The sequence below is a fragment of the Gymnogyps californianus genome, chromosome 6, assembly GCF_018139145.2.
Source record: "Gymnogyps californianus isolate 813 chromosome 6, ASM1813914v2, whole genome shotgun sequence".
NCBI lineage: Eukaryota > Metazoa > Chordata > Aves > Accipitriformes > Cathartidae > Gymnogyps > Gymnogyps californianus.
In genome coordinates, this window is record NC_059476.1 from 8,419,761 (window position 1) to 8,439,241 (window position 19,481).

The following is a 19,481-nucleotide window of genomic DNA, read 5'->3' on the forward strand; positions in this document are numbered from 1 at the left end:
CTAGCGCATTTGATTGTCACTGTTTCTATGTAGCATAACAGAACATTGTGTAGAATAATGCCCAGCTTAAATCACTGCTCCACTTGGGTAAGAGATTAATTCCAATCCTGCTTTCTACAGTGCTTCTAGCCTTCCCCATCTTGTCTTTCTTCCATTTTCCTACCAAGTATAATTTGTAATTCTCAAAACTTTGCACAGTCTGTGACAAAGCTATTCCTGGTCTTGGAAGAACAGGCACATATGGGCGGAACCTAAAGATATGGTGAACCCATCTGAATTTTAGTCTCCAAAAGGACATGGATTATCCATGACATGTCATGTCCAGTAGAAAGTGGCTCAATCCTTGATTTTTTTCCCAACAGTGGTACTGACTCTGTACTGGATAAGTTTTTAGACACCTTTAGTCTTAGGTTTCCTATTTAACAAAGAACAAATAGTATTCTTGAAATGCTATCACTAGAAACTGGTTATCTACGTTCAAAGTTGCTTTTCTTTGACAGAGGAAGCAATTGCTACCCAGTCCCTGTTTAAACATTGTGAAATCCCATGTTGGATGCTTGTATTGCCTGCTCAGGCCTTTTATGATCTTAGTGGTTTATGGCATCAGTTATCGAATCACAATGTAGACATTATATTACATAGAAATAGGCATTACGGACTAATTCTTATTTAAAATAACCCTGAAACAATGAAGTGAATTCATGATCCAGGGAAACATTTCTGGGGATGTTAAATCCTTAGAGCACAGGGGAATCCATTAGCAAATTTAGTAATGGAGTTAATTTCTCTGTTTTCTGCTAACTTAGAAAAAGAAAAGCAACACTTGATTAACAATTGATTAATATCTTTGAGGAATAATGTTGTAGTGGCACCCATCCTACTATTGCAACCAAAAGGGTCTGCAACAAGGACATCCTTGTTTTAAATGCTTACTTTTCAAGGTATTGTAACTTGATGTAGGTCTAAATGAATAATAACAGTAAGAACAATGATGAAGCCGCAATACAGAAATTATGGAAGGGAATTCTTTTGACAGAGCCATAATACTTTAATTTGAATAAATAAATAAAATAATGGAAGAATCGGCTTACTGTCTCTGCAGATATCAAAGAGATTTTATGCCCTGTTCTGGCTGCGTACAACAGACAGAACATTGTTGCAAGACGAAGATGTCCGGTGTCTTGGCACGGTGCAGGGATAAGCAACCCTACAATGACTCTTTTGCAAATTCTGCTGTTGCGCTGCATAAAAGAAATTGGTTTGGAAACGGAGGGGGGTGATATCAGCAATGGGAAGAGGGGCTTGGAATGAGACCTGTGGCTGAAGGGAAGCCAACAGGCAGCCCAAGAAAGCACGCTAAAAAGTAAAACACTGGCAAAACTGCTCTGACTTAAAGTGGGGGCTATTCAAAACCGAGGTCAGCTCAGAACTCTAAGGACCTAAATAGGACCTCTGTGTTCCTTCAAACGGAGGCATTTATTGATGTGTGACTTTATTTGTAGTTTTTATGTTCAGCTTCTGGTTACAGACACAGATTCTGGTTGACTCTTTTCCACTAGGCTGAAAAGCCCTCAAGTATTGAGGATTTTCTCCCGTGAAATCAACATAATAAAATAATTTGTTGCCTTTTTGCTCAATTAAAAAGATCAAGAGTTTGAGGTCTCCCATTGCAAAGCACTCTCCTCAAACCTTAGGTAATTTTTTTCTCTTGTGCTTTCTCCATAAATGTCTCTGTACCATCTTTTGAAGAACCGGATACAGTAACTTTATTTTGATCTTGTCAATGTCATGGAAGAAATTTTTTGCCTGCTGTCAGAGTACATCCCATTCTTTTGCCGCAGTACCTTATTGGCAGCACGTATGTAATTACTTGCACTTTGCCTCCCACTTCCTCTACAGAGCCTTCGTTTTCCAAGATAATTTCCCATTCTTTGCATATGACTCCACCTCTAGGAGCATGAATTTATAACTTTGCATTTGGTAAAGTTAAATGCATTTTGTGCTGACTAGTTCAAAATAAGCTGACTAGCTTATGAACTTCCCTGCGTGGCCTCCTTTGCCTTACATGAGCGTATCATGCTTATGAGACACCAGTATAGCTCACATGGATCTCCTGGCCTCTTTCCAGGATGCTACACGTGTTATTAACTACCTCTAGGACAGATAATGCTGTAAAGCATCAATATGGAGTCTCTTCATGTTTTACAGGTTTACTAGGTCAAGCCGAGAAGACTAGAGGATGCAGTCTGGGAGGAAGGAGGCAGGAGGACTGAGCAACTCTTTGTGTTGAGGTCTTTTTCCTTTCCTTCCCAGATATCTCTAACTAATGTTGCCACATCTCTGGCAAATGCTGTGTTTTCTGACCCTCCTGCCACGGTGAACAATGAAGGTTTGCCAAAGAAGGAGGGCGGGAGGTATACGAATTGTACCTTTGCCCATGCAAATCTGAAGATAGTTGCCACCCAGCTGACTGCTACTGAAGCTCAGCAGAAAACAGAGGCAGAAACAAATTCTGCAGTGCACTCAGTGTCAGCCTTGGGATAAGCCGGGTAAGGCAACCATTTTAATACAGAGATCATCACTGGATCCCCTCCTTTTTCACACAGGGATTATCAGAGAACAGCAGAGAGAAGAACTGTGTTCTTCTGAGATGAACACAGCGGGGTCCCTGTCAAAGCCCTCCGCTCTCATGTTGTTCCAAAGTTGCGATTAAGTGCTGGACACTGTAACTGGCATGCAGTTGTTTCCCTTGGAGCCTCACAAACAATAATGCAACCCTCCAATTCTTTTTTTTTTTAAAACCTTTTAGCTTGCTTCATACCACGGTACTCAGCGGTTTTATGTCCTCCCACCGCTCCTCTGGGCAGTGCACGGATCCCAAGTGGAAAGCTGCCCTACGCAAATCGTGCAAAAGGGTTTACTAAAAATGCACGCACCTGCAGCAGTGTGGGGAGGGCTTCTTCCCGGCTCACGGGGGACCCTGTGGGAGACCCCTGCCCGGGGTCTGGAGGGAAGGGCATTCACGGCCTGGTGCCTGCATGAGGGCGGCTAGCAGGCCGACCACACAAACGGGGTTACGAGGACACGCGTCTCCTCTGACCGGTGGCCTGTCGGTGGGCTTTTTTCCCTCCTACGCCCTCGTTAACAACCAGAGCAGCCCTCCGCGGCCCTCCCCGGCCTGGGGAGCGGGAAGGGGGGGGAACAGGAGCCCTGAGCCCGCGTGTGTGCGGGCTGCGTGTAATCCTGTCAGCCGGTGCCTGCCCGCGGGCTGGGGTGCCGCCGTGCCCGCACCCTCGCACATGCTCACTGGGGCGCCGCGGGAGTCTGGGCATGTGCAGAGCGGGCGGGCCGCTCGCCGCGCCCGCCGCGCCCCGGGGCTCCGGCCGCCGCCGCCCGCCGGCTGCCAGGTAAAGCCGCGCTAAGCGGGGCGGAGCGGGGCAGCCGCTGGCCGGCGGCGGCGGCGGGGCAGGATGAACAGCTCCGACGAGGAGAAGCAGCTGGAGCTCCTCGCCAGCCTGAAGGACCAAGGTAGGGGCGGGCGGCGCCGTCGCCGCCTCCTCCGGCGCTGGGGAGAGCGGCTCCCCCGCCGCCGCCGCGGGCCCGAGCTCGGCCGGCGGGAGCGCGGCCGCCGCGGGGCGGAGTGAGGCGGCGTGAGGCGAGGGCTCCGCGCCTGGCGGCGTGGGGGGACGGGGCGCGTCAGGGCGGGCGCGGCCTGCGCCGGGGCGGGGGCGGCGGGCAGCTGCGGCCTTGGGCGTCCCCCGGCCCGGCGATCAGGTCCCCTCTTGTTCCCAGGCCCTTTTCTCTGTCCACGCAGAGGAAAAAAAAAAAAGCCTTAAGAAAAATAAATCGGGGGAGTGAAACGTTTTGGCTATTCCCCTTGTCGGTGCCCGTCCCAGCTGCCTCGCCTCCCTGCAGGTGCTCTCGGCTGAAGCTGGGTGAGCATGGGCGACGCGGTGGCCGATGGCGGGTTGGGGTGAGGGCAGGAGGCTGAGGCACCGTAGCATATGGGCGGTCGCTGCTGTCAACCTGGACCTTGCTGTCCGGCGTGCGGTCTAGCCCGCATGCTGGTAATGGGTGCACGGCTAACGGCTGGTGTTGCTCCCCCGGTCGGTGGTACCGGTGAGCCCGGATGTCTGGCCGGTTCCAGGGGGTGAAAGTCCATTCTCCTTGCTGTCTCTCTGTGGAGCAGAGTTTCACGTGGAGTGCTTGGCTGCGCCTAACCTGGCGTCGTGTCCCGCTCTGCATTGCAGGATCCAATACTAACTCAACCCATCAAACACTCTCTGTCCCACTCTCCATCAGCGTGCAAACTTCCCGCTGATAGCTCGGGGCTCGCCCTGATATGCAGTAATTTTCTGTAGAGCCTTTGTAGTTCCAGTAAAATGAAAGGAAGTGCTTGTCCTGGGCTGGTTTGGTTCCCCGTGTGAATCACTCTCGGTGCTTTTGTAGAACAGTCCAGTGCTTGAGCTTTGTACATGTTCAACTTCATGAGTGCGTGGTTTGGCTAGGAAACTAAAATTTCATCTTCTGCAAGAAGGGGCGTGGAAAAGAACTTGGATGCTCAAAAGGTAGCCCATTTTTTAACTTCCTTTGTCAGTCTATCCCCAAATCAGGTTGGTCCAGCAAAGTTTCTACCTTGGTTAAGTAGGTAGGCAACATTTGAAGAACCAGCATTACCAGCTGTTTGAATTGTAGGCATCTGCTTGTCAGCATGCATCAAGTGATCGGTGTACCTCCTGTCTCACAGCTTCATGCGCAGTAGGTGCAGAGTACCAACGCTGTAATTCGCAGCTGGTAATTCCCACAGCTGCGTTCTACTGGTCTCCCACAAGCCTGGGAGGAGCTGTTTGGAAAGGACCTGTTGGACAAAGTTGTGTAAAAGAGTGACATTACAGGGGTGTGATCAGTGCCCCTTTTCTGTCATTCATTCTGACCAGAAGTGTGCTCGGTCACCTTTGCTGTATAGCATTTCTTAGCCAAATTTCAGCTGGATATTTATGAACTATTTATGACCTGCTTTGGCACTTCTTTTTTTGGTTGTTCCTGTATACTCAGCATTGTAAATTCATGATTACCAGCTGCACTGGGTAGATTCTGACTTACAAGGATTTCAATGGGTGTAAAATTCATGATAATCTTATAGCCGTGTGTTTTGATAATACGGGACCAAAAAATGAGGCTAAAAATCTGGTTTTTTGCTGACTGACTGCTTCCCTCCAGTACTGTTGGCTCCAGAGGAGTTGTCTGTGCCAAAAGGACAGTTGCTAAAATGACAATAATCAGTTGCAAAAAAGGCAAGTTTGGGTTATTCTTTAGAGAAATTCTAGCCTCTTGAAATTGGTTAGATTGGGGCTTCTGTTCCGATGTCTGAAAGTCTTCTGCTCCAGTAGGCTGAGTATTCTTTACTGTCTGATGAAATTTTACGGGACTGCAGGAATTAGTGAAGGGAAAGTTACTGTAACTTGAGGACTGGTTGTCCCAGATTCACTTAAGCTGGAAACAGAAACTGTACTCAGCAGACCGTGTCCTGTAAGGCCACGGTCTTGGTGGATGTTTGTCCCCAAATGTAGGAGTTGTAGTACATTGTTGTGAGGCTAACATGTTTTTGTAATTGTATGGCTGGTGAGAAAGTTGTTTTATATGGGCAAAAAGTTACCCAGTGGAAGACTTTTGCAAGTACTCTTCTATATGCTGTTTTGCATCTGAAACAATGCAAAATTATGGTAGCACACCGTAGTTAAATTAGTGGTTAAATTATGTTAACTGACAAGTCTGAGGTGCCCAAAGTAAAGAGTCCAAGTGGTGAAGAGGTAATGAGATGCATAAAATTATCCTAACAGTAATGACCTAAATATTGTTACTGTAGGTAAGCAAATTTGCTTCCTCTTTATATACTGTAAGTTTGAATATATAGTTTCCCCTCCATTCTTATTGATAGCAAAACAAGACTATTTTAGATACTAACAACTTTCCTCCAGTAATTTTAGGATACTCTGTTAAACAGAGGCAGCATGAAAAGAGGAGGAAAAAAAAGTCTCTTAATTTTTCCTCTTTACTGCTTCCAGGTGTAGATAACAGTATTACTTTGGAAGTGAATGCAGTTGGTGGAAGGATCTACTGTCTCTCAATATTTGGGTAATGGGTGTACATACTTATCTTGTCTTATCTTTATTGCATTCAAAGTGGCACATGGCTTCGGATTACTGTAACATTATGGTCTGTAGTCAGATTTCTGAAAAACACCCATTGATTTGGAGGGGTTTCAGAGAACATTCGTTCAGTAGCCCTTGTTTGGTTTCTTTTTCAGGATGTGTTTTTCTAGTCTTGAGAAACTTGCTTGACACCAGGTAACTAAACTGGCTGAGAAGTGATGTGAAAGGTAGAGGGGAGGGCAAATAGCAGCGTACGTGGCTGATTGCTGTCACGTTTCAACTACTGCTTATACTTTTCCTAAACAAGGTCACTAGATTGAACCTGAGGCAGGTGTTTTGTAGCTGCCTGCTCAATTCTCAGTGACAGCTGTGACGCTGACTGGTGTCTGGGCAAATTCACTTGGCTGTTTGGCAGAGCTCTGAATGGCGACAAGGACGCTGAAGCTGTCTGTGTGCAAGATATGCTTATCTCTCACCCATGCTGAATTTTCCAAGTCCTGTGTGTTAGACTCAGATACCTGATCCTGATCATTCTTCAGCTTGCTCCATTACCAAGTTTAAGGTGAGCATCATGAAGAAACATGATCTCTGTATTGATGATATTTAGGACTTAAAAGTGTTGTTTGAGTTTTAATCCTGTGAAGAGCTTTCTGAGATGCCTTGGTTAGATAAAGCGGATCTGCTATGAATATTAGTATTACCTAACTGTGCTGTTTCCAGCAATGCAATTTCTGTTCAACTGGCCCTTATAATTCCTACGGGTAAGACTTAAAATTGAAACAAAACAAAATCAAGTGGGCAAAATGTTGCATTATTAATGGTTGGTTGTAGAACCTGAGGAACTGTAGCAAACTGACTAACAGCTGCATCATAACAGCAGTTGGTTACCTGCCTGGAAGATTGCCTTGTTTGTCTTTGGTTTTATTGGCACTGCAGGTACTTTGCTTTTAAAGACACAGTCATCTTCTACTGTGGTCACTTCTTTGTTCAGTTGAAAACAGGAGTCAGCGACCAAAACGTCTGGAATTACAAACTGGGTAAAATTACACTTCAGCGGCCACTGTCATAGTCACATTTCTGGTCACTTTGCTAAATTACAGTGGTTAACAACTACTGTTAACTACATATATACTAAACATGTTCATATTGCCTGAATTTTCTTCATGAGTTTTAAAGGTCTTATCTTGCTCTGTGTTTGTTGGCTGGATTTAATGAAGTATGATGACTTCCAGTCTCTAGTCCCAAGCACTGTGGCTCTGTATGATTTTTTTTTTTTTTTTTAAAAAGATCTGTTTGATCTCTTTAAAAAAATAAAAGTGCCAGAAACTTTGAGTAAGGGAATACCGTGTATCTTCTAAAGGGCAGACTGCCAATCTGGCATAAATATCTCAGAGTAGTACTTTTTAAGTATGCACTATTGACAGGCTCTTAATGTGATTTGACAAATTTATTCTTCTTTGTGGCAGAGGGGTAATTTTTATGGCCAGAGGAATTCCTTTGTTTAGGGTAGGATATCTTGTTGGCTGCTGCATTCCCATTGGTAGCTCTATAGGTTATTTTTTTTCCCCCCATGTACCTGTGTATGCGGGTGTTCATACACAGCAGTCATCATTCCCCAGCAGAACCCATCCTGCTTGAATGTTTTCTTCATTTATTAGAGTTTAAAAGTGTTTCCCACTTCAGTTTCTTTTGTTGAACCATATCTGTTTTTCAGAAACTTGTGAAGGCAAATCTTTTGGTGTGAGCTGAGTGGTTTGGCTTTATCAGGCTATGGTATGTTTAATTTCCCTGTCCAGTTTCCAGGAAGCTGTAAGATTGCAGGATGCAAACTTGCGGTCTCATTAAAAAAAATTCTTTGTACGCACTTTTACAGATGTGAGTATAATCAAAGCATGTGGGAACGCAGACACAGGATCTGACTTACAGTATTTGTACTTAACACTTACCTTTTTATACTTACACACATGACTTTTATTTGTTTATTTTTTTAAGAACTGTTTGGTAATTGAACCTTGTAGGTATCAGCTAGTGCAACTGATATGGGACCAAAAGCTTGGTTTGGCCATGTAAGCTTTAAGCCTCATAGTAGGTTTATATATTTTGACTCAAGATTTGGAGTCATTGTAAAGTAACGGGTATAATGCCATCACGTACATTCACCTTTACACAAGCCCATAAGCACTTGTTCCTCAGCTCCATCTGTCTTTCATGGAGGCCCAGGAGATGTTAAAAATGCTGCCCAGGCATCAGTTAGAAGTAGTTTGCCTGTGGCTGGTGCTGCCAATGCCACAGCGTGTCCTGTTGGAATAGAGATAGCCTGGGTTTAGCAGAAGGGATCTTTGAGCCTAAAACTGGGAACAAGAGAAAAACTGAGCCCTTTTGACTTTTCTTTATACTCTTGACAACAATTCACAGGTCTTGTACATGCTGCCCTTGTAGGGAGACTGTTGCTGTTTGAGAGATGGTTTGTACAACAGACTTGGCCTGACCCTTCCAGGTATGCTGGGATGAGGAGGGTGGTGGCAGCAGTCCCATTGAAGCTTCTGGTGCAGTGTTGCTGTCAGGGTAATTATCTCTAATGATATATCTGAACATGCAAAAAGCCAGGTGTTGGTTTACTTCTACCAACAAAAAACGACTTCTTCATTAGGATAGCTTGTTTCATCTGGAGCGAAGGACTTCGTGCACTGTAAGCTCTTTTGCTTGCCTGTACCAGCAAAGACATGCTTGGTCCGTAGTCTAGAAGAATAAATAGCAGAATGACACTTGCTTCCTTTGACAGCTGTACTTACTTTTTGATTAAATAAGTAGGTTTGAAATGCTGAAGTGGCATTACTCATTGATTTGGCATGGAAGAGCTCTCAGTCTACTTGAAGGCCACCCTGGTTTACAATGTATATGCATGTAGCATTTTTAAGGTTGTTTTTTTAATTTGTATTTTTTAATATACAGCTTTAGAAAAGGAGTTGATGAATTTTTTAATAAAAAAAAGTAGGAAGAGTCTCACCACCACACTGTGTAAATGAAGGTGTCTTTTCTGTTGTTCACTATGAATTATAGTCATTATATACTTTTACTCTTATGACCTTGTTTTACTAATAAGTGCTTTTTAGCCATAATAAGTATCTAATATATAAACCATCTAATTTAGATAGTATGTATCTTCTGTTAGCAAATCCAGGTTCAGGAGACACAGGTTCACAACTGAAAATGAAAAGACTAAGATATAATTAAAGGAGCTTCTGTATACAAGTTACCTGCTTAATTTAATATGGATAAAGTGCATTGATACATGTTGACAGGACAGTCCCTTCTGGCGAGCTGAGCTGTGGAGTGAGTAGCTGGTGAATGAGCATGGTCATGTTATGAAGGAGCATGCTGTGTTCACTCATGTTGGCTATTTTGTGGTTTGACTGTTTTACAATAAGAGCAGGGTTGGCTGGGAATGTTTTGGGTGGGTTAAGAGCTATAGCTGAAAATATTCTGTTCTTTTCTCCTTTTTCTAGCTTTTTTCTTTCCTTAGTCTTGAAGTGAAGTTGTAGTGTTGCCCTCATAATGCATGAAGATAGCCTGAAGCAAAGAAATGTGATTTGTATCCTGATAAATTGTTTATATAATACTGCTGTATATCAGGAATAATTCTATTAAGGATAAACTTAAGTTAGCGTCAGACAACGACAGTGTCTCAAGAGGTCTCTCATACGTATTTATTATAGTTCTTCAGGATTCACTGGAGGCTAATGAGTACAACATAGGCATTTTACTATCAATATATGCTACAATATTGATTCTTTGAGAAAATGATGTATAGTTCTGGAATTTTAGCAACACCTTTAGTAAAGCATCTTCACTTGTTTGTTTCAGTCACCACTAATTTATTGGAAAGAGATATCTTTCTTCCAGGGTAGATTGTGTATAGCATAATCTGAATGAGTCAAGGTGAGATGTACGAAGTTTTGAGATGCCCAGGTGCCGTTGTCATGTATATTGTGTGAGCACCTTCATAGGTTAAGGAGAAAAAATAGTCCTGTCTCTCAGAGAAGGTTTAGGGAAGTCCTCGCACAACAGGATTTATTGCTTGTCAATCTATAAATGAGTGATAATGATATCTCCTAATCTACCAAAGAGGGTTTTAAGGCTAAATAATCTATATGAGATTTGGAACATGTAAAGTGTTGCCTAGTGCTGCTGGTATTAATTGTTCTAGGATAGTTTAAAGCAAAGAGATCATTGTCACCTTTATGCCATGTAGTGCTTCAGTGAAGGTTATGTATACTCTTCACTTTTTTTTGATGGCCTCAAAACTTCATTGTACATAAAACACTTGAAAAACTTTGTATAAAAACTTCCCAATAACCCCACCCAATGTTAAAAAAAAAAAAAGAAAAAATCCACCAACTTTCATCTTCTGCCTTTGCACAGAATCTGATATACAGCAGAAAATGTGTGTAGTCATTTTTAAGTTATTATTTCTGTTTCCAGGCCTGATAAAAACAGCAGTTTCTTCGTTAGATTTAGTGTTTAATAAATCCATACCTGGAAAGCTGAATGATGGGATCTGTATGGGAGCATCATCTAGAGGTCGCTATCCACAAAGAACAATCTTATTTTAAGATATCAGATCCTTACTATGCATTAGCTGTATTCAAGGAAGAACTAATAGTTTTGCAATGACAGTAAGGAGATGGGCATGGTAAAAAGGCACTGAAGAAAGTTGCTGTGTGAGTGCAGCATGAAGTAGCTGATGATTTTGTGTTTGCATTCCACAACAAACGTGCCATGAATTACCATTTGCAGTAAAAGAGGGAAGGGCTACCCTGAGCAGGCAGTTTAATTCCCAGTCTCACACAGGTGAGCTCTTACTGGGGATTGCTGGAGCATTGTGTAAGTTCATATCCTTGTTTTTTGGTAACTTGTTCTTGTATCCGTGCCTTAAGGGCTGATGATTCAGAGTTCTCGATTCACGGAGCATGTGAGGAGAGCTGTCAAGGGTGGGGCAAATCTATATTTACATTTTTCAGTCATTTATAAAGTATTGAATAGCAAGTATGAGTTTGCCTTAAAGGCGAGCAAACACTAGTGCTTTTCAAGTGTGAAGAAGCTTGAATTGTATATGTTGATACAGTTTTCATTCCTTCTCTTGTATCTGGATGCTAGAAATCTCTTCCCTTGTTTTCCTAAAGGGAACAGGGATATGGCTTAGAAACGGCACAGTGATCAAGAGGCATAGCTTTTGCGTTCCTGTGTAGGAGTATGTTGTTTCACTTTAGGTGCTCTCCCTTAGAGCAACTACATAAGCGTGGTTTCTTCCCTGTTCATCTACCTGTTGTTTTTTTATGCTTCTTGAGTATGGGAGGTGGGCAGGGGTCTCAGGGGTAGGTAAGGAGAAGTGGGGACAAAGTAAAGGGATGGATGGGAGACCTTGGTTTTACTGGTGGGGGGATGCAGGGCACGTTTTTAAGAAACCTGGTTTTGTTCATTCCACCCTTTAGATATACCTTTTTACTTGGATGAGCAGGAGCGAGGATTTTTTCCATCTGTTTACATTATCGGATTTCGTGTGAGTTTGCATGCGGACTGTGACTTTGTTTTCAGTGGTTTTATTTAACTTTTTTTCTTTGAGAGCCCTGGAAATTTTTCAACACTTGCTGGTCACAGCAGAGCTGAGATTCTGGCTAAGAGATTTCTAGCATTCCTCCATTTCCCTTTCTAGTTAATATAGTCAGCAAGGTCTTGCCATTTCCCCATAGCTGGTCAGGGCCCACAAGGAGCAGAGTCCTGTGTTTTGAGTTACTAGCCCAGGAGCTAATACTGCTATCCGTGTCCCAGACTTCATGTACCTCAGTCCTGCATCTCTAAAATGAAGTGATCTTGGAGAAAAGAGGAATTAGGATAATTTGAGTTTTTTTACATCAGATACTTCTGTGCTGCTCCTAAGAGTAATAACCATGCTGAAGGCAAGCAGAACAGTGATGCTGTGGACCTAGCTTTCAGGAGTGAGTTGAATTAGTTTTATTTCAACAGATTTTGAAATGGTGGGGAGGGGGGAGAAGAGGGATATCACAACAGTGTAAAGGGTAACTTTATTTGTAAGAGCTTCTTGTTTGAAAAAGTTTAACTATCTAAAGCTAGAAAGGGCTAGTAGGTTTTCAGGTGGCTAATCTACCAGCCTCTACATGTTCGTGCCTTCAGATGTAGGGTAAGACATGTTAAGTTTAAGATGAAACTCCAACACCTCTGCTATCATCAGCTGAAAACTATATATTCATACCCTTTATCCAGTTTTAATTGTTGGCTTGAAATAAAACCTGTATGCTAGCATAGCTTCTCTTAGGTACAAGAAAAAATTTGAGGAGATACCAAGAGGCTGGAATAAGATGCATAGTGATGTCAACAGCCCTCTTGTTTTATTCTTGCAGTATGCATCTTGAAGACTAAATAGTGTTCCTTTCTAGCAAGGTTGGTTTGACTAAGGTTTGGAGGTGTATTCAGCTTCTTTCTAGCGACAATAAAATTTCTATGGTCTCGAAGGCCAAACAGCCCACATGGGACACACTGAAAGAACAATAGAATTGGGAAGTTGTGGCAACAATGGCACATCCCTAAGGTAGTAAAATAAAAGGTTTAAGGAGGGTGCACAAAAATACACAGTAAACTGGAAGTTTAATTGGTAACGGATCAATTGTTTCTGTATGTTATTTACTGGTTTGAAACAATGGACCTCCAGCATCCTGGAGGTTGATCCCTTCCCTGCTGATCCCTGCAGCTGAGTTCTTGTGTGATCTTGGGTAAATCATACAATCTTTTCATGTCTCCACTGTGGAGTTTAAAGAAAAAAATCTCTCATAGGACTCTTGTTGGAAGAAAATGTTAATAAATAAATAAATAAAGGTGTCTAGCTATTCTAGAGGTACATATGTGTAACAGCATTGCATTAACCATGCTTTCTAGCATTGATCTGTAACCTGAGCCAGTGTGTGACTGCAAGCCAGTACATTCACCTTGTAATTTTTGAACTCAATCAATGAAATTGTTTAACTCTCCATTGATCAAAAATTGATTGTTTTGGGAGCCACCATCTTTTTCAGACACTTTCCAATTACTTCAATTCTAGAAGGATTTCCAGTTCATCCATAGGCTATTAATGAAGTTTATGACCCATGCTATTTAAGAAGTCTGTGTAGGTACCCAGAAGAGCTTTAAAATGAATGAAATGGGGAACTAATTTGGGTAAAGGACGTGCTGCAATATTAACTTTTCTTTTTTTTTTCCTTGTGTAGCTATTGGCGAGTATGAAGAGCTTAGAGCAGAAAATAAGAAAACGAAAGAGGAGGTTTGTATCTATTGATTATTTCTTTAATACCAAATGCTAAATATCAGGATACCTTATTGGCTATGGCAGGTTGTTGTCTGCTTTTGTGAGCTCAGCTGATCACTTACATTACTTGTACCTATATGTATTAAGGAGCAATGACGGCAACTCCCAGCAGCTATTCTAGCTGTCCCACTCCAGAAAAGTTGCTATAAATATATATATATCTATATTTTTTTAAATTATTGCTGCTATAGCCAGTTTGCCTATGATTACAATGTAAGCATAGACCTACTCAAGTGTTTAGATATTCTTAGGAAAACTTGTTTGTCTTGGATCTAAACCTTGTTTTATTACAACTTGATTTGCACAGTGGGACTTACTGAAAAGAAAATAGAACAACTCCCCTCACCCAGCCCTTCTGAAAATTCAGAATGTAGGAATATGATTTCTGAAGGTAAAGTCTCGCTCCCCCCCCAAAAAAACCTAACCCAATTTTTAATAGGAGAGCAAGATGTCTTATCTGAACTTGCAGAATGGTACTGCAGCATAAAATGAATTTGCAGCATATCACACATCCTTCTGTGAAATCTGTGTGCCTGTCCAACTTGAAAAGAAGCTTTGAATGTATGGGCTGAACTTCATACATTACCGCAGGCTTCATTTTTTAATGTTCGTAGATACCGGAGTAAGCAATAATAACCGCTTTCTAGATTGTTCATTGTAATTACGATGAGCTGTCTTTCTAGGAGTAAAATTAAGCACATTTGATAAGGTATCTCTTCCCACTCAGGACTCTTGTTCATTCAGCACGCCTGCTTTCTGCGAGGAAGCCAATGGGAACAGAGAACTCTGAGAGAGATTTGATGGCAGTGTTGCGTTGCATAAATCCATGTCAATGTGCAAAAGGTTTTTAGCAGATATCTGCCAAAAGAAACTGTGGCCACTAAAAGCCTCTTATCAGTTTTAGGTAGTGAGGAAGGCAGAGGAGTCAGTGCTACACTGTATTGTAAACAGAAACTTCGCCTTTCTCCAGTATTGGTGAGCTGAAGATGCAAGAAACATGTTAGTTTTCAAAACCCTGTTAGCTGCCAAGGCATGTAGGTTTAATTTAGCTTTTTGTGAAGTCATTTCCGAAGGGTCACTTTTAGTCCAGTTGTTATAAATGTTGCAATTCAAGGCTGTGTTGGGAAGACATTGTCCTTAACTATTTTTTCATTATTAAAGAAAACTTGAAGCTTATCTTCACATTACGCTTCAATTACTTCAGCAATGATTATGTGTATTTCCACTGAGCTCAGCATATTGTGCTTCACTCCCTCCTACCCACTGACCTCCTTGTCTTTTTTACTGTGCTTGTTGCTGCATTCCTGTTCTGCTGTCCTACACCAGAGCCTCAGATATCCCAGGAAATCTGTCCTCTGTTTTTGCTGTTTGGAAGGCTGTGGCAGTTCACCTCTTAGTGCTCAGAAGAAAAGGAGAATGAAACTGAGTTAGACCAAGAGTCCATCTAGCCCAGTATCCTGTCTCTGACAGCAGCAGAGAGGGAGGAGTGTAGGAGCATGTATAACACCTCCAGAGAGTACTCTTCTAGTCTCCAAACCACTTGCAGCCTGGGGACTTCCTCAGCTGCATGTGGTTTCAGTGCGTTCTGCCCTCCACAGCTCTCTTCCCTGAACTTGTCATGTCCCCCCCAAGCCTGTGCTGATTGTTGGCTTCCATCACATGTGAGGAGTTCCACACCAGGACTGCCCACTGCATGAAAAATGGGCTCCCCAGCTTTGCTCTGAACCCAAGTCCTGCTAGCTTTGGTGTTTCTTCAACAAAGCTTTGTTTAGGTTGAGGAGTTGGGGCGGGGAATGAGGCGGCTTTTCTTGAGCTGTATTTTCATTTAGAAAATTTTTTTCTTCAAAGGCAATTCCAATGAAAAATTTTGTCACCAAAATTGAGATGAAATGAGATGCTCTGAGGTTGTTTCTTACATTCTGCTCTTCTTTCTTCCTTGCTCCTCTCTCTCACAAGACTTCTTTCTTATAACTGCATATCTCTGGCCACTGCTGTGTGTTTCTTCTGAAGACTGGTATGATGTTTTTCAGAATACTTGCATAACAACTGAAAATCCTCCAACCCTCTGCACATGGGGATTATATCCCCAGTTGGGCAAATTAGTTAAGCACGTGCTCAGGGTTGGAGGATTTTCAGTTGTTATGCAAGTATTCTCCATCCAAGAACCTCCATCCTGCAAACTGTTGTGCTTGTGTAAGCAGTCCTGCTTAATTGTTTAAGTGCTTGGACTCAAGTGGTTAAGTGTGAGGCCCTAAGTGCATTTCTTCTGCAAAAAAATAGAATCTACTGATACAGAGTTCATGGTTATGTTTACTTACACTGCCAATACTGGAAGAAACTATTCCTTTTGTTATTGCAGGGCTGGGTAGTCCTGAAAGCTCGTTAGCATCTCTCTAGCTTTCTATCTTAATTTATGCTTTGCAGGATCAAACCTGGTATTGGAGGAAGTATAGCACAGGCTATCTGCCTGTGGGTCTGGGAAGTTGTGGGTGACTTCTGTTCCAGTTTCTGCCACTGTCTGTCAGTATGAGTGTAAGCATACGGCTTCCTCTGTATCAATTGTGGTCACAGAATTGTGTCGATAGGAGGAAGACAAGAAAAAATTAATTTTTTTTAGAAGACGATGTGCAGACTATTTGTGGAAAGTACCACACAGGAGTTAAATAGCGGTCTGTATGTATGTGCTTTCGATGCACTCGGTGGAATTTTTTTCTAAGTCACCACTACACTTGTATCGCTCTGAAAGATGAGCTGTGTCATGGGGAAATGATCCTAGTTTATATTAGAAACATGGAACTTGGTGGATAACGGGCAGCTAACTTCAAATAAGATGTAATTTTAATTTTTTGAAAATTTATGCTCTTTGTTCCATATTTTTTCTTAAGATTAGAAAGTAAATTGACTTTTACGTAGGTTACTTTGTTCAAAGCACTGATGCTTAAAAGGATGCTAATAACCATGAAAATTCAGGAGCAAAATACAAGATCTTTCATCTGCAGTGTCTCTTCCTCATTGCCTTGCTAAACTGCCAATTTGGAGACCTCCGGTGGGGTCTCTGACAAAATTGGTGCAGGCGTTTTTTTTATTGGTATTTTTAAATACTTTCAAAAACTGGAGCAAAAATGACATTGGCAGATTACTTCTCTTAGGTCATCCTTTCAATTGAAGTAGCCGACTAAACATACATACCAGTCCCCAAAAAACAGATAACTAATGTTCAGTTGCACACAAATGTAGATAACTTAATATGCAGTTCTGACGTATTCAGAGTCAGATCATGAATAAATATTTGACTACTTGCTAATCAGCCAGAAATGACTCTGAACACTGGTTTTGACAGTGTTTTGTCATGCTGCCAGTAGGGAAAAAAAAAGCAAGACAGCTTTCCAAAACAGTAGGTGTAACACTGTATCTCTGATACATCATTCATGGTGTTTGCTCTGTTAAAGCACATGTATAGAGTGGATTATATGTTTTGTCACCAAATGGGAACAGAGAAGGGATTCTGCCCTGATGACATGCTCATTCTTTCTGTAAGTAGAGTATAGCAAATGTCATAGGATACTTTTGAGCACTAGACCAAACTGAAAATTTTAGAACAAGCATTAAATCTGCATAAATTTCAGTCTGTGTAAATGGGAAATAATGCATCTTGTGTTGCTTAGCAATGGCTTAATTGACCATATGGCTACTACGTGAACTTCTTGCATCTTAATATTTGGACTGAACAATCTCCTTGTTGTTTTTGCCCTTTGAAGGCCTTTTACTGAAGTCAGTAGGAGCTTATGTGCAAAATAGTTGGCAAAAAAGAAGCCTGTTAGAAGAGAATAGGCAAGAAACCCAGGCCTCCCTGGAATTAGTGGCAGAGAGTCATTAGGGTGGTGGGAGTGGGTGTGCAGAGACTGTGTATCCACAGGCTTCCAGGTGGTTGTGTGCATCGAATTCCCAACATGACATTGTAGTGTCAGGTTCCCGTGATGGCATGGTACTATCCTGGTATTGTGCTAGTTCCGAGTACAGGCCAAGTTCATGTACTGCTATTCACCTCGCTATATGTGCAGTATTTGGTTTGAACACCAATCTTTGACGTGTATGTGACTTACTTGTAAGTAGTCAGCATATCAGTTCTCCGTGCTAGAAATGAAAGTGTTGCCTCGTATCTTGTGTACCTAGAAGGCAAAAATCTGAAATTGAGTGGGATCGGCAAAGCTCCTGAACTTGCTCCTGCAAAGATGAAGAATTCTAAGGAGTTACTCACAAAATGTATTTTGGAAACCGAACTGTTAATTTGTTTCTAAAAATACAGATGCAATGTCTTTTTATTGCCAAGAAATTATCGTTGACTCCTACAGCTAGTTCAGGACTGGAATGGGAACATTGTCTACTGCATTTGTTTTTTTTATTGGGTTAATCATGCTATAAATATTAGATTAAAAATAGTAAATAAAATGGTATAAATGCTTATTTTCCTCTGCAGAGAAGCTGGAGTTCTTAACAAAATAAAGTTAAAAACAGAAAATTGACTGACAATCCAGGAGTTATTGACTTTTTTTTTTTTATTTGAGGGTACTCGAGTATGGAGCTATCTGTTAATACTGACAAGGGGAGACTTAGTAAATACTTGAAAGCTGTTTCTCCTCAACAGTTGTGTGTGCTTGAATGTGAAAAGTGAACAGTAGATTTTATAGTAATGTTATGCTATTTGCCTTTTAACATTTAGGATTAGTGATATTCTTGTCAATTAACAAGGCTGTATATGCCTCAAGTTGCTTTTTTGAAAAGTGAGGTGGTTGTGAATTTTGAATGCTTCTGTGCAGCTTTTTGAGAGCAGCTAACACTTCTAAATTTTGATATTTTTAAACTTTCCTGTTTTAAAGGTAAGGTCAATTTATTTTAAGGGGTGACAATGTTTTTTATTATGAAACTTAATTACTTTATAGGAATATTTTGTTTGCGTAACTTTCCAGTTTGAAACAGTACAAATAGTTAAAGACAATCTCAACTTTTTCTAATTCTTAGCTAAATTGGAGATAAACTAGCGTTTTTTTTGGTAGGACTTGTAACAGCTCTGCTTGCACGGGTCTGATTGCAAGACAAAAGGCAAAGTGCTTTCCATTGATCGTTTCAGCAAGGGCAACAATCTCCGGTTCTCCTTTTCTTCCTGCTTTTTCATTCTGAAGCACTGTAGCAGCGAAAGGAAAATATTCAGAAAGCTGCAACTGGGAGCAGGAATTGCTCTGCAGAGACCCAAACCTACAGACCCTGATTGTCCAGAGAAACATGCGTAGCTATCAGGAGAATAGTCAGCTTGCCGTGGTCCAAATGGAGTGCGCTCTGCAAATTTCAGTCAAGGTGAAGTGGAATAGGTCATTTAACTTCCCCTTTTGCTGCACAGGGAAAGCTGTTATGCCTTATAGCATGTTGCTGGAGGATTTCAAAAGGAGTTTTTCCTACCATTGGGATAGGGGGTGTACTGCATCCTCAACATCAAGGTTTCCATCAGTAGGAAAGTGTCCCGTTGACTTCCACAGGCAACAGATCCGATCCTTAAAACGCTGATCTTCCTGGTTTTTAAACTGAGCAGTAAAAGCGCTTGCTCGCTTAATGTGCAGTGGGCTGAAAGCTTACAGCGTGCAGAAAAATCCGTGGGTGAAGTATGCCAGTGTGGTTACAGTGTCTCTCTTGTAAAATACGAAGAGGCAGCAGCTCACGCTGATCTCCCTTTCGCAGCAGAGCTGTGCTCTGCAGGAACAATCAGAAATACTTTCCTTCTGCGTCTTTTACTGCCTTCTGTTCTTAGACTGCACTTCTGCCAGTAAGGTAAGGCAAATTTTTGCTGAGGAAACTGAGAGGGAGGGCAGCAAGCAGCAAGATTCATGCACAGATTTCCCTTCCCCACCTCTCCTGTGCAAGATTCTCTAAACAGCTTCTTTGTTAACAGGGCCAGATGA

General features: G+C 41.9%; 1 protein-coding gene across 4 annotated transcripts in view; it reads left to right on the forward strand.

The window, feature by feature from the left end:
* Positions 1–3,461: 3,461 nt before the first annotated feature.
* SHTN1 (shootin 1) overlaps positions 3,462–19,481 on the forward strand; it is a 67,453-nt gene continuing 51,433 nt past the window's right edge. For 3 of the 4 annotated variants that reach the window (XM_050899388.1, XM_050899389.1, XM_050899390.1), the window contains exons 1-2: positions 3,462–3,528; positions 13,433–13,485. In XM_050899388.1, the coding sequence (XP_050755345.1) occupies positions 3,471–3,528; positions 13,433–13,485 (111 nt within the window). In that variant the 5' untranslated portion in view covers positions 3,462–3,470. Of the gene's footprint in view, positions 3,529–13,432; positions 13,486–19,306; positions 19,351–19,481 lie in introns of those variants that run through there. The other variant, XM_050899392.1, reaches the window with a different exon arrangement.